The sequence below is a fragment of the Trachurus trachurus genome, assembly GCF_905171665.1.
Source record: "Trachurus trachurus genome assembly, chromosome: 22".
NCBI classification, from domain to species: domain Eukaryota; kingdom Metazoa; phylum Chordata; class Actinopteri; order Carangiformes; family Carangidae; genus Trachurus; species Trachurus trachurus.
Window position 1 is genome coordinate 2026673 of NC_139907.1, and position 14831 is coordinate 2041503.

The following is a 14831-nucleotide window of genomic DNA, read 5'->3' on the forward strand; positions in this document are numbered from 1 at the left end:
AAGGTATACGTTCCTGTGTAACAGCACATCAAAGAGTAGTACAAAGGGACAGTACAATAATACAGTCATTCATAAAATATAGCTTGAAAATAGTAAAATAATAATACTAGTAGTAAGAATAAATAAATAAAAATAAGTCAGAGATGGGTACAACAAGGATGAAAAATACGATAAGATACATAAAATAAAATAATAATAATTTAAAAAGAGAGAAAAAAAAGACATTAATAAAGGGTTAGTCAGAGGTTTCAGGGAAATACTTTTCATAATTGAGAGATTTAAACAGAGAGTTTAGTTCAAGTAAAAAAGGAGGTAAGACAGGTGAACAGCTGATGATGTCATCCCTGTGTGTGTGTGTGTGTGTGTGTGTGTGTGTGTGTGTGTGTGTGTGTGTGTGTGTGTGTGTGTGTGTGTGTGTGTGTACCTGGTAGGCCTCCTGCAGCCGGCTCTTCTTCTCCTTACAGTTGTGGATCAGAGCGTCCCAGCCGTCCGTCAGCTCTCTGAGCCGCGGCCCGACCTTCACTGCAGCTGATCCAGAGTCAGAGAGCAGCTTCTCCCCCTCCTGGCACACACACACACACACACACACACACACACACACACACACACACACACACACACACACACACACACACACACACACACACACACACACACACACACACACACACACACACACACACACACACACACACACACACACACATTAACACACACAAACATGCACTTTAAAACCTCCCTGGGGAAATGCAGAGACTGTTGATGAAAAACTGTCCCTGAAGGCAACGTGCATCAGCTGTATTGCATGAATTTCCCTCTAAAACAACTCTGTGTGGTAACGTTGTGTTATTATCTCATAGCGTGGTGAATGTGCAGCTCACAACTTGTCCACCAGAGCGTTGTGGAGTTGTTGGATTGTGTATTTGATGAGTTTGATGAGGGAAACCAAGAAATCCCATAATGAGCCTCCGTAGCGTAGCTCTGAGCAGCTCACGGCTCTGCTCCGCCGTTCTAAAAATAGCTTGCACCGACAATTAAAGGTAACGAACCTACTGCTATGACTATAGAGATGATGGCAATGGGCCAGTTTGCCAAAATGTTGAACTATCCCTTTAAAGAGTCAAACATTAAAGGATCTTTTCTTAGTTTTTCTTTCATTTCTTGAGTCTAAGCTGTTGTAGTGAACAGTGATGGTCACACACACACACACACACACACACACACAGACCTTGGTGAGTGTGTCCAGTCGGTAGCGGTTGGCCTGCACCTCGGCCTCGAAGCTCTGATGTTTCAGCAGTTTGGCCTGAAGGTTGGTTGGTTCCCTCCAGCTCTCATCCAGAGCCACGGCGTTACGCTCGTTCAGCCACACACACACCTGCAACACACACACACACACACACACACACACACACACACACACACACACACACACACACACACACACACACACACACACACACACACACACACACACACACACACACACACACACACACACACACGTTAAATACATACACACACAGTCAACTACAGGGTCAGAGAGGCTGTCAGTCAGAGCAGTGATCGATGTTAAAGCTCTCATCTACCATCTGAAAGACCACGAGAAAGATTTTCACATCGCCTCTTCCTCTCTGTAGTTTTTTTTTTTTGATACTTTCTTTTTATTGTTTTTCTGCAGTGCATAAACATTATACAAATAAAATAAATAAATAAAAAAGTGAAAAACATGTTGGATCACCATGTTTCTACAGTTTGATCCTTTTTCAATGTCAATGTGATGGTCCTTGTCCTGTCGTTTTTATGTATTCAGTCCATTTCTCCCACTTCCGGCAGCATTGATCCTCTTCAGTCCTTATTGTATAAGTCAGTTGTTCCATAATATGGATTTCGTCCATAACTTTCAACCAATCTTCCTGTGACGGTGGCTCTGTCTGTCTTGTACCATTTTCTTGTGATTGCCTTTTTACAGGCTACTAACATCATTTTCAATATGTATCTATCATCTTTCAACACAACAGTTTCCGTAATGACACCAAGATATAATACTGTGCCTCTCTGTAGTTTTTTACTTTAAAATAATGTTTCTAAACTCATTGAAGTAGTAGAGAAATGTCTAACAGGATGAATGATGCAGAGCGACGCCACTCAGGCTGCAGCAGCGTTCATCTTATTAGACATCTTTCTACTACTTCAGTGAGTACGTGGCACCGGTACCGGTAGTAATGGTAATACTGTGCTTCTCTGAATGATTGGAGTACTGTTGGAGTAGAGTATAGTAGAGTAGAGTATTAGTACCTGGTAGCTGCTGGATAAGAACTGCTGCAGCTGCAGGGATCCATCCAGAGCTTTGTGACGAGATCTGATCTGCTGCTGCAGCTGACTGCGCCTGCACACACACACACACACACACACACACACACACACACACACACACACAGAGGGAAGGCATCAGTGTGTGTGCAGCGATGAACTTGTAGCTGTGTCTTAAGTGTGTTCAGTGTGTGTGTGTGTGTGTGTGTTAGGAGTTGCATGACTTCAGATGTTTTAAAGTCGACTCTAATGTTATGAAAGTAGAGTCACCTCAACTAGTCGCTGATGACGTCATTCATATGTTTCCCATCATAACTAAAATCACAGGAGGAGGGAAATGCTCTGCAACAATCAGACAGCTCATGCACAGAAACTAGTAGAGACTGTAGCTACTGTCTAGAGTTTAGAGTTTATTTATTTAGCACACATTTAAATTCAATGGTGCAAGGAGGGAACGAAGCCGGTTGGCTTGTTCCACCCCTATAACAAATTACAGCAAGACAAATTTCAATGGCTAACAAATAAACATAGAAGGAAAAAAAGCGATAAAGTGCATAGATAATCCATGTTATATGAGCAAGATGAACAGAAATGAGAAAAAAATAAAGAGATAAAGTGCAAAGTGATTCAGTAACAAATAGAGACAACAGAGATAAGGTACAAAAAATTCATTAATTAAACTCATAAAGAGACAAAGTAAGGATGTGGGATATGGAGAGAGCTGTCCGTTAAACACACAGGCCTCGTCACCATCACAGTCCTGTCAGTCACAGTTTCACTCAGTTTTTGTTTTTCGATCCTGGTTGGTTGTTGCTGTTGTTGGTTGTTGTTGTGCGCGACGTAAAGCTGGCGATATGAGAGTGTTTTGTTTTTTTGTTTTTTTTTAATTGCCGGCGGCTGCTGTGGTGCGCTAGTGTTACATGCTACATTTTTTAATAACCAAGTTCACCAAGGCCGTGAATTCAGCAATAGAAGATAATTTAAATCAAGTAGGGTGAGGGATTATCTTCATTCAGCCACTCAGCTGCTGTTTCAAGCAGCTCGTCTCTTGTACTGTCACATGATCAGAGACTAGTTGACTTCAAGCTCAAAACGTCACTGTGGAGCAGTAAAGTCGACTAATCAACTACTAGTCGACTAGTGTGTGCAACCCATAGTGTGTGTGTTCAGTGTGTTCAATGTGTGTTCAGTGTGTGTGTTACCTGAGAGCCAGTGCTCTGCTCTTGGCCCGGATGGCCTCAGAGTCGTAGTGTTTCTGCTGGATCATGGTCTGGGCCTGGTCCTCCAGCTGCTGCAGCTGCTGGGCCTGAGCCTCCAGAGCTTCTTCCAGCTGCTGCTGCTTCCTCTGCAGCGTCTCCACCTCCACCACCGTGCTCTGAAACAAATATCATCGTCAACAAACCTTTATCACGTGACCAAAACCAGACGAGATGAAACGTAAATATAGTGGCCGTGTGACGATAACTATAATAAAACATATAATGCAATATTGTTGACGAATAAAAACGAGACTAAATGTGGTTTACAAAACAAAAACTCTGCTAGAATGTCTCTTATTTGACCAAAACAAGACCAGATGAAATAACGTTATAATGTTTAGTCGCGTTGTTATTATTATTTTGTAGTATTTCTGTTTCCTAGGCAGCGACGTCACTTCCTCAATCCCCACTCGCGGTGTTATTTAGTAGAAGATGCAGCTGCGGTGGGTTAGTGTTAACGAGTCCGACACGTTGTAGTAAAGAGGGTTTCTCCAGAATATCTGCTAAATATAGTGTGTGGGGACCGAAAATAAATAGTTACGCAGCATCTTCCATGTCTGTAATGGATGTATTCTTGAGTCTATTAGGTAGCAATTAGGCGTGGGCATTGCGAAGGACCTCACGATACAATATGACATTGCGATATCCAAATTTTGCGATATTCTACATAGTTCACTGAAAAATGTAAAAGGCATTATGCATCCGAGTTGTATGTGCATCAGATGATAGTGATAATTCATGGGACAAACTGAGTCAAAACAATGTAATTCTAATTATCCATGCCATTTTATACAAGTGCAAGTTACGACAACATATTTGCATGTACAACACACTATCTGAGGTAGCAGTACAGTGACACCTCACGGAGCAGAGGTGCGGAAGTCGTACTGGATTTACGTCTGAAACATGATTTATTATTTGAAAAAAATTGTGTATCGTGATACAAAATATCGCGATATATTGCTGCATCGATATTTTTGCCCACCCCTAGTAGCAATAATATAATAATAAATTTATAGATTAAAATCATTGACTAAAACTAGACTAAAATGTTGTCAGTTTTAGTCGACTAAAACTTGACTAAACAAAACAAAAAAGAGCATGACTGTGACTAAAACTAATAAAAACTAAAATAACAGTTTGGCACTAAGACTAAAGACTAAAACTAAAATTAAAACAGGCCACCAAAAACAACACTATGGCAGAACCTCCCGTCCAATCAGAGCGTGTCCTGTGAGCCGGTCCTCACCCCCAGGTCCTGATTGGACAGCACCGCCTCCTTGTTGCTGAGCCAGCTCTCACACGTCTCCACGGCGACGTGGAACAGCTGCAGGGTTCGAGCCTGCTCCAGCATGCGGCCGCGGGTCTCCCAGGCCCGGTCCAGTCCGCCTCGGGCCTCCTCCAGCTGCTTCAGAGCCTTCTGGATCTCCGCCTTCGAGCCGTGACCTGACCGGATCAGACCCAGCCCGTAGTCCCGCACCGAGTCCATGCGCTCGGTGCGCGCGCCGATCTCCGTCTGCAAACACACACACACACACACACACGGTTCACTGTGGATCTGCTCCACCACTAGGGTTGTCATGAGAGTCGATGCCACCATTTGCGCATCATTTGTAAGAAAAAAAAAGATTTAAAAAAACTTCCTCTGATGGATAAATAGTTAGTCCTATATTAATAGATACTTAGATAATATTTTGTTTATATAATTAGTAATGCAATTACATTTTTCTACATTTGATTTTACACATTCGTAGTGTTGTAAAATCATTTAATATAATAATCATAATAATCGTGATTATTTCTCTGACAACAATCGTACCAAGAAAATCTATAATCGTGACATCACTACGTTCCACCCGTCTTTTCTCTGTTCTGTTGATTAATGTGACGACTACATGACTTTCTGTTTGTGTTGAACCATAATCACCTTTTCAACTCAGTTCTTACTTCATGTTTCTGCTGCTCTTTAAATTCTTTGCAGTGTGAGAAGTTGTTAAAGCTCAGTGGAGCTTTAATACAAGAAAGTTTGATGTAAAACTGTTTATTCATTTTATTTTTATTTTTTTTATAAAGTAGCTTAATGAATTTAGAAGCACATGGGTTCTGTTTTTTTTTTAAATATTTTTTAATCGTGCCATCAGATAAGTTTTGAGAATCGTGGAACTTTACTGGTGTTGGCATCGACTACTGAATTCTGGTCTGGTGACAAACCTAATCCACCACACACACACAGAAGGAGGAGGAGAAGTGAGTCACCTTCCAGTCCTGGTGCTCCAGGATGAGCCGGTCCGACTCGGCCCGGGTCTTGGGAAGACCTTTGTCTTCCAGCTCGCTGCTCTGCTTCAGGCTCCACTCCAGCAGGAGGCGCTGGTTGGCTCTGAACAGCTGCAGCTGGTGAGCTTCCTGCAGCTTCTCCTTCCTGCACGACAACAACAACAACAACATTTCCCATGAGCCTCTTCTCAGTTAGTTGTGTCTTAATCAGGAATATATCTGCTAGTAAATCAGTCTGACCGGTGTTTGACCTCCTGGTCCAGAGTCTTCAGAGCTTTCTGCACCTCCTTCTGTTTGTTCTTCAGGTTGTCGCTCATCACCGACCGAGCCTTCAGGTGATCAGACACCTGCGTCTCCAGAGCCTGGTGAGGTGGCCACCAACAATATGACGACTCAGGAGAGTTAAAGACTTAAATATGTAACTGTAAAGACTCAAGACATTAGCTGGCTAAGTGTTAAATATACCACGAAGAGAAGGTAAAGCTGCAGAAATACTGTTTTCAGTTTAAGAGGATGCATAAGCAAAGAACAGGGAAATTATATAAAAACATGTTGTAATGAAAAAAAACGGTTCATTATAATGTCATTTCATCTTTTTCTGTATTAAGAAAGGAGCGGTTGTTATAACTTATAACTTGTCGTCCTGCTCCTTTCCAATCCCAGGATTGGAATGAACAAATAAAACTAGAAAAATAAAGTATTTCCTGCAGGAAATGCGTGTGAATGCTGAAAGCAGCTGAACGCCATTGCTGAAGCAATGCCGAATGAATTGAAGAAATTGTTGAAACAAGAGAAAGAAAGAAAGAAAGAAAGAAAGAAAGAAAGAAAGAAAGAAAGACAGAGAGAGGGGGATGATAGACAGAAAGAGGTAGATAGATAGAGAGGGGTAGATAGAAAGAGGTAAAATCCAGAGAAAGAGGGTAGAAGAAAAAATCTGACCGTGTCAGACTGATTTACTCTCCCAGTTTTTATTTATCGACTTTGATAGAACATGTAAAACCAGAGATGTGATACTTTTAATTTTACAGGACAGAACATTTGTATCCGGGGTGATGGGATGGGAGCGGCTTTATTTTCATATAGTCGGGAAAAAGTGGTCGAATCAGCTGAATATACCAGAGATGTCTGACTCAGATTGTTTTTCAATTTGTATTTGATGAATTCTGTGTTAATAAAGTTGGTTAAAGTGAAAAAATAATTATCGGATCAAACAGATGAAGTTGTGCTGAAAAAAAGATACCAAGCATGGACTTGCTAAATGTTTTTATGTGGTATATAAGGGAAAAATCAAACGTATTTAAAAACAAAATAAGGGTTAAGTCTCTGTAGAAGTCCGGTCTCACCTTTGACCTCTCCTGTATGACCCCGGCCTCTTGCTCCGTCTTCTCGTGGCGGCTGATCAGGTTCTCCACGCTCTCCACATCGAAGCCACAGCCCTGACCCTGCAGCAGCAGCATCTGCATCGAGGACAAACCAAGTTCACATAAAACCAGAATAAATAAAACACAGACAAACTCCACGGCCCAGCTGCTGTTCAAAAGGGAATAGAATCAGATTCTGGATCATAGTTTGGATCAAATCTTGAAAATGTGTTGTTTCAAAACTAAGAACGGATTTGTGTTGTTCAAAACTTTTTAGTGGGATCAGGAAAACTTTGATCCAAAACATCTGGATTATTCTGATCCCAGCAGTTTGGTGGATTCAGCAACAAAATGGTATTTAAATTCAATTCAAATTGGTCAAATAAGCAACATTTATAACGTAGGATATAGTACAATGATATTTTGCATCAGAAAATTAAATTTTAGTGATAAAGTAAGAAAAAAATAACTTTTCCCCAACTGCTGGATAATTAAATGAAAATTGAAATTTGTATTTTGAATTTTGAAGTTTGAATTTGGAACGCATGGAAAAATATTCACAATGTATTTGACTAATATACTGCAAATTTGTTTTTATTTTATTCATTGGTTGTGGGTCAGATGAGGTCCGGCTGTTTAAAAGACACGGAAAAAAAAAAAACAGCACAGAAAACAATATGTAGACCCCATTTTCACTCATTATCTTAATTTGGTAATCTCGAAAAGTTTGGATCTGGATCAGACTGATCCGATCCAACTGAGCTTTGAACAACTGGATAAAAGTAAAGATGGATTATGTGATCCTGGATAGCAAAATCTGGATAACTTTGCTCCAGATTAAACCTTCTGAAGCTTCTGAATCTAGAGGCGGCACCGACCTTCTCGTTGGCTCGGTCCCGGACTTCCTCCAGCTCCCTGATGAGGCCGTGGATCACCAGCGCCGCCTCCAGCTTCTTCTTGTACGTGTTCAGATCTCCGTGGAACTTGCTCCACCTGGAAGAGACCAGATGTATTTATGTTTTTAGTGTTCAGTGTGTTCAACATCCCATCAGACAGGTGTTTTCTGATTGGACGTCACCTGTCGTTGAGCTGCCGCCTCCTCTGGCTGATGGTCTCCAGCTCGTCGGCGCTCTGCCTCCTCTCCAGCCGCGCCGCCAGTCTGTTGATGGCCGTGATGTGGGCGTCGTCCACCGTCACTTCCTGCACAGAGAGTACATAAACATTCACTCACATCATCAGTAACAAGCATGTTTCAATATCTGATCCTCTGAGCTCCACCACCACTCCACCTGCAAACTTTAACTCAATCCCATAGGCTTTAATGGAAAACTGGTCTTATTTTAACAGGAACATGACAGGAAGGAAGGAGGGAAGGAAGGAAGGAAGGAGGGAAGGAAGGAAGGAAGGAAGGAAGGAAGGAAGGAAGGAAGGAAGGAAGGAAGGAAGGAAGGAAGGAAGGAAGGAAGGAAGGAAGGAAGGAAGGAAGGAAAGAAGGAAGGAAGGAAGGAAGAAAGAAAGAAAGAAAGAAAGAAAGAAAGAAAGAAAGAAAGAAAGAAAGAAAGAAAGAAAAAGACAGAGAAAGGGGTAAAAAGAAAGAAAGAAAAAGACAGAGGGGGATGATAGATAGAAAGAGGTAGATAGATAGAGATAGAGAAGGGTAGAAAGAAAGTAATAAAAAGACAGAGAAAGGGGTGAAAAGAAAGAAAGAATGAAAAAGACAAAGAAAGGGGTAGAAAGAAAGAAAGAAAGAAAGTAAAAAGACAGAGGGGGTAGAAAGAAAGAAAGAAAGAAAGAAAGAAAGAAAGAAAGAAAGAAAGAAAGAAAGAAAGAAAGATCATGTGGTCATATTTTAACAGGAAGCCACATTTTTAGCCACATAATTTACTGCATGATGCCAGTCTCCATTAATTTCTTTAACTGGGCTTTTATTGTGAAATATCACACAGGAAGACGTGGTAAAACTCAACAAACGTGCAATGCTCAGTGTGCAGCGACTTCAAAATAAAGTTTTCAACTTATATTTGTTGAAATTGTGTTATTTTACCTTAAAGTCAGTGCGCAGATATGCTGTTTGTTACACATCTCACAAATACAGTATTGAAATCGCATATTCGCCTTCAGAACCGTTAATAAATCTGCAATGATGCAATTGAAAAGGTTGTTTTTATTTCTGTCAAATTGACTTGGCACTTTTGTGTTTTTTGCTTTGTGTTTTTTGCTTTGCATTAGAGAAAGGATCTGAGTTTTTTCTTTTTGAAATGGATGGACTCATATTACAGATTGGACTGTTGTTATTGCCTGGTACTTTATATTGTGATAGGCCATATTTCATTCTGAATAACCTAAAGACACAGTGTTGAGTTTTTCTTGTTCTGGGTAAAAACACATTTATTGTTTTTGTGGCAGCTCTCTCTCCGACGGACACTCACCCCGTCTCCACTTCCTCTGAACTCGCTGAGCTTCTTCAGCAGCTGAACTCCGTGCTCGTAGTCCTTCCCCACGTCGCCCACGTTGATCATCACCTCCTGAAACACAGACGCAGTCAGAGAGAACACAGAGTTACACTGGCTCCATTGGCTCCCAGTCAGCTACAGAATAGATTTTAAAGTTCTGCTACTGGTTTACAAATCACTGAATGGTTTAGGTCCAGAATACATGAATGACATGTTAGTAGAGTCTAAACTACATGAATAACATGTCAGTAGATTATAACCTACATGAATGACATGTTAGTAGAGTCTAAACCCAGTAGAGCTCTGAGATCTACTGACTCAGGTCAGATAGTGGAGCTCAGAGTTCAGACCAGACATGGTGAAGCAGCATTTAGCTGTGATGCTGCAACAACTGGAACAAACTACCAGCAGAACTGAAATCAGCCCCAACTGTGAGCACTTTTACATCCAGGTTAAAAACATTTCTCTTTTCACGTGCTTATAGCTGAGAACTTAAAACTTTATCTATTTTCTTTTCTTTTACTTTTATTTGCTCTTGCTTTTAACTCTGTTTTTAGTGTTTTGTTTGTTTTTATTCTGTTTTATGCTTCTTTTTTAATGTTTTGTCTTTATGTAAAGCACATTGAGTTAACCTTGGTATGAAATGCGCTGTATAAATAAAGATGCCTTGCCTTGCCTAAAGATCCAGATTCATATGTTCAGGGTATGGTTTGTTTGTGATTGTGGATTTCTCCATCCCTCCCATCTCTCCCGTTCTCTCACCTTGTGTCTGATCCAGGCCTCCACCTCCTGCACCTTCTGCAGGAACTCCAGGAAGTCCCTGTTGTCCTCTAGAGCTTTCCCCCGCGTGGCCACGGCGCTCTTCAGCTCCTCCCAGTGCAGCTGCAGGGCGGCGGCGCTCCTCTTCACCTCCTTGGACCTGGGGGGACGGAGGGAGACCAGCTCCTCTCCGGCCTGCAGCCACAGAACAAGACAGTCAGTCCAGGTAAACACCAGGGTTCAAACACATTTTAACCAACTCATTTCCATGACTTTTTCATGAGCTGGCAACAGGTTTCAATGACTATATAGTACATGAAGCCTAAAACATCAATGTATGCATGAAATATAGGAATAAAACTATGTAAAAAAAATCATCGTCTTCACTGCTGATCTTTCAGATATTGTCCCTCTATTAAATATAAAAGGAGGCTCCCACAAGTTTGAGTTTTACACCGCTGACTCATATCATCATAATAGACCTGTGACCCAAATTAGACCACAGGCCCCCATTGGACAAAATTTTGAAGCAAACAACAGAAATACACAAATATTTACTTAGCCAATGTACATTCAAATTAGGCGTGGATTTTTGGTAAAGATTGTAGAGACATTTCTGGAAAAAAGTGGTACAATTTCTCCCAAAAATGTTGAAACATTTCTAGAAAAAAGTGGTAAAAATCGACTGCACCTTGCAAAGCACGGCGAGTCGGCGACTGATCAGATCAATGTGCAAGATTAGTCAATACAACATTTTTATTTAGCAATTTTAACCATCAATCACATAGGCTGTTATTACTAAGTGAGAAAAAAGTGTGTGTGCATAAGCAGGGTTCCTACAGCTTAAGCCAAGTTAAATTTAAGACTTTTTAAGACTTTTTTTAAAGCCACTTGAAATGAAATTTAAGACCGACTTCATAATAAACACAAATGCAGAAAAAAGGAAAGAAAAACACCACATCAATTACATAGGGACAATTTGACCCACTTTCCTATGTGATCCAAGGTAAAGTGACTGCTATATGAACATTGGATTGTGTCTCTTTCCAGCTGTCCTTTCAAAATAAATGCATAAAAAGTCCGGAAAAAACAAAAAACACTGACTCGGGAGCTGGTGACGGCCGCCACTAACTTCTCTATGTCGGAATGTTACCAATTATTTTGAGATTTGAGACTAATTACAACCATAAAATACCACTTACCATGTGTTAACATTTTTAAGACTTTTGAAAAATTGATTTAAGACATTTTAATGCCAATTAAGGCCTTGTTTTTAGATTAATGAATTCAATGCCTTTTAAGACTTTTTAAGGATCCGTAAGAACCCTGATAAGTTTCCATGACTTTTCGAGGTTTTAAACCCTGGAATACAGATGACTCTGGATCTACATCTGGATTTTAATCTTGTGGCTTTTCGTTAGCTCGTATCTCCTCAGGTTCAGTGTCTTAACATCCCACCTCTTCACGGCTCATCTCGTCTTTTTATGATTCGCCTCATCTCCAGTTTTATACCTCTATTTCACCTTTTTCACTACTCCCCCCTCCTCCCGTCTCTCCTCTCCTCCTCCTCCCCTCCTCCCGTGTCTCGGTCTGGTCTCACCTGCAGCACGGAGCGGATGATCCCGCCGTGAGCCAGGATCTCGGCCTCAAACACCTGATGCTTCTGCAGCAGCTTCATCTTGGTCTGCAGACTGCTGAGGTCGGCCTTCCCATCCTCCGCCATCTTCTGCATCCGCTCAGACACCCACTCCTCCGCCTGACACACACACACACACACACACACACACACACACACACACACACACACACACACACACACACACACACACACACACACACACACACACACACACACACACACACACACACACACAGAGTCAGACTGAGCTCTGTCCACCGAGCGGTCACACACTCGACCCCTGATCCGCTCTACAACCACTATGCGTGTATCATGCCACACCACGACGGTCGCCTACTAATCTCTCCTGATTAATAATAATACGGCAGGAAATATCACTAACAACTTGGCTTACCTTTGAAAACAGCTGCAAACTATCAATAGATCCTCGTTTTCCTTCTCCCAGTATTATTCCTTTTCTCTTAGCGTTTCTAATGTCCTTTTGTTTTTCCTGCTTTCCTCCTGACGTGCGCCCAGTTGCGTAACCTGATGATTGATGTCTGTCAATCACTTTCCTCCTCTCCTCTCCTCTCTTTTCTTTTTTTCCTCGGGTTAAAATGCCTCCAAACAGGCGATCTATGAGTACGTAACTAACTTAACAGAGAAATAAAACACAGCGAGAGCACAACTAAAACGTGACATTATTGGCAGCTTATGTCTCGTCCTTTCCTTGTCCGTGGTCGTGGTGCTGAAATAACGCGGAGCACTTTGCTCTCTTTACTTTTGTTGCCAATTTAAATTCAAAATATTGTTAAAGCATGTAGTTTTTGACTGTGTTAAGATTACTGTTCATGTCTGAAAATGTACATAATGATTTTGCTTTTTGATGAAAACCAACTTCAGTCCTTATTTTTTCTGCTAAGTCCTGGTTTCTTGCCCTGATAGTGATTTTAACACTTAATGTGTTGTGCGTACCTGGATGCATGGATAGTGCGTTTACTGCGTCCTTTCAGGGTTTAAAGCATCAGCGACACATGGGCAAATAGCTGGTAAATAATGTGATGTTTAACAGGGTATAAGGCCTCATATGAAACATTGAAACGGGCCCCCAGATGTCTAAGGCCGCCACTGGCCGTGTGTTTCCGTGGTTACCTCGGAGACGTCTCGGTTGAAGACACACAGCATCCGGGACAGGTCCAGCTCCTCTCTGCGTCGGACCGACAGCTCTCTGATCCGGTCCCGTCTCTGCAGGACGGCTTTGAGTTTGGACTTGACCTGTCGGCTCTTCTCTCTGCTCAGCTGCTTCTTCAGCCGCTCGGCCAGGTCCTTCAGAGAGGACAGCTGAGGACGGGACGCAGCCGTTAGATTTACTGTAAATTAACCTCAATGATGAAGCAACAAGACGGTGAGCTGAAGAAAGCAGGACATTTATTTATTAGAAGTTGAATGGGTGCTGATTAAACTTGTAAATGAATGCTGCTCTGGATCCGACTCTTCCCTTCTGTTCTGACTATTTTGATTTAGTTTATTTGCACATTATACAGCCTTCATAAAAACAATGAATATAATGAAATTAAACAGGTGGAAGCCAGAAAAGGCTGATGAAAACACCTGCCCTATGTAAAAACAACAGTGGTCGTCTTCAAAGTTCTGTTTTCTTTTCTGTTGTTTTATGCTGTCATGTTTTAACCTGTTAGTTTAGTTTTTGTCCTCTTTTGTGATGTTGATTGTTTGTATAATGCTGCCACCTGATTATTCGTATTTTCATTTCCTTAAAAAGAGAAGAAAAGAAAAGAGGAAGTAGAAAACTATGAGAAAGAAAAAGATGACGAAGAGAAGAAAGAAAGAAAGAAAGAAAGAAAGAAAGAAAGAAAGAAAGAAAGAAAGAAAGAAAGAAGACAGAGAAAGGGAGTAGAAAGAAGGAAGAGAGAGAGAGAGGGAGATGATACAAAGAAGAACATAGAGATAGAGAGGGGTAGAAAGAAGAAGACAGAGATAGAGAGGGGTAGAATAAAGGAAGAAAGAAAGAAAGAAAGAAAGAAAGAAAGAAAGAAAGAAAGAAAGAAAGAAAGAAAGAAAGAAAGAAAGAAAGACAGAGAAAGGGGGTAGAAAAAAGAAAGAAGAAAGAGAGAGAGGGGGATGATAGAAAGAAGAAGATAGATAGAGATAGAGAGGGGTAGAAAGAAAGAAAGAAAGAAAGAAAGAAAGAAAGAAAGAAAGAAAGAAAGAAAGAAAGAAAGAAAGAAAGAAAGAAAGAAGACAGAGAGAGGGTAGAAAAGGATGATAATACAAAAATTCAAATCACTCTTTTAAACAGGAACAACAGAACCAATGGAGAGGATTTTTTCATCTCTGTTCTAGATAGATAGATAGATAGATAGATAGATAGATAGATAGATAGATAGATAGATAGATAGATAGATAGATAGATAGATAGAACAGACCTTGTCGTCCTGTGAACTCAGCAGCTTCTCAAAAGCTTCGTGGCGTTTGATCAGACCCTCCGTCTCGTCCACCGTGGTTCCCAGAATGCTGTTCTTCAGCAGGATCTGTGGAGGCATCAAGCAGAGCAGGATTAACCAGAGTCAGGACAGATAGTTATCCTCCAGATGAAGGTGATGGTGACTCAGGCTGAGCTACCTCCTGGGAGGCGGAGGTCTTGTCGGTGCTGCTGACGTCCCGGTAGAAGACCTGCTCCAGATGAACCGTCTCCAACCAGCTCTGCTTCCTGCTCCACTGCTGCTCCAGCTTCTCCCGCTCCGCCTGCAGCGCATCCATCTTCTCACACACCTTCAGA

General features: G+C 41.4%; 1 protein-coding gene across 1 annotated transcript in view; it reads right to left on the bottom strand.

Annotated features, from left to right (window-relative positions):
• The window catches only part of sptbn5 (spectrin, beta, non-erythrocytic 5), a gene marked incomplete at both ends in the record, with an annotated part of 94721 nt that overhangs the window by 21094 nt on the left and 58796 nt on the right, over positions 1-14831 (bottom strand). Inside the window, 16 exons of the mRNA XM_083998463.1 lie at positions 425-562; positions 1229-1375; positions 2296-2386; positions 3513-3685; positions 4819-5085; positions 5826-5988; positions 6084-6205; positions 7187-7300; positions 8083-8197; positions 8283-8404; positions 9634-9729; positions 10420-10611; positions 12017-12172; positions 13187-13375; positions 14479-14583; positions 14675-14824. Of these exons, the coding sequence (XP_083854589.1) occupies positions 425-562; positions 1229-1375; positions 2296-2386; positions 3513-3685; positions 4819-5085; positions 5826-5988; positions 6084-6205; positions 7187-7300; positions 8083-8197; positions 8283-8404; positions 9634-9729; positions 10420-10611; positions 12017-12172; positions 13187-13375; positions 14479-14583; positions 14675-14824 (2340 nt within the window). The remainder of the gene's footprint in view (positions 1-424; positions 563-1228; positions 1376-2295; positions 2387-3512; positions 3686-4818; positions 5086-5825; positions 5989-6083; positions 6206-7186; positions 7301-8082; positions 8198-8282; positions 8405-9633; positions 9730-10419; positions 10612-12016; positions 12173-13186; positions 13376-14478; positions 14584-14674; positions 14825-14831) is intronic.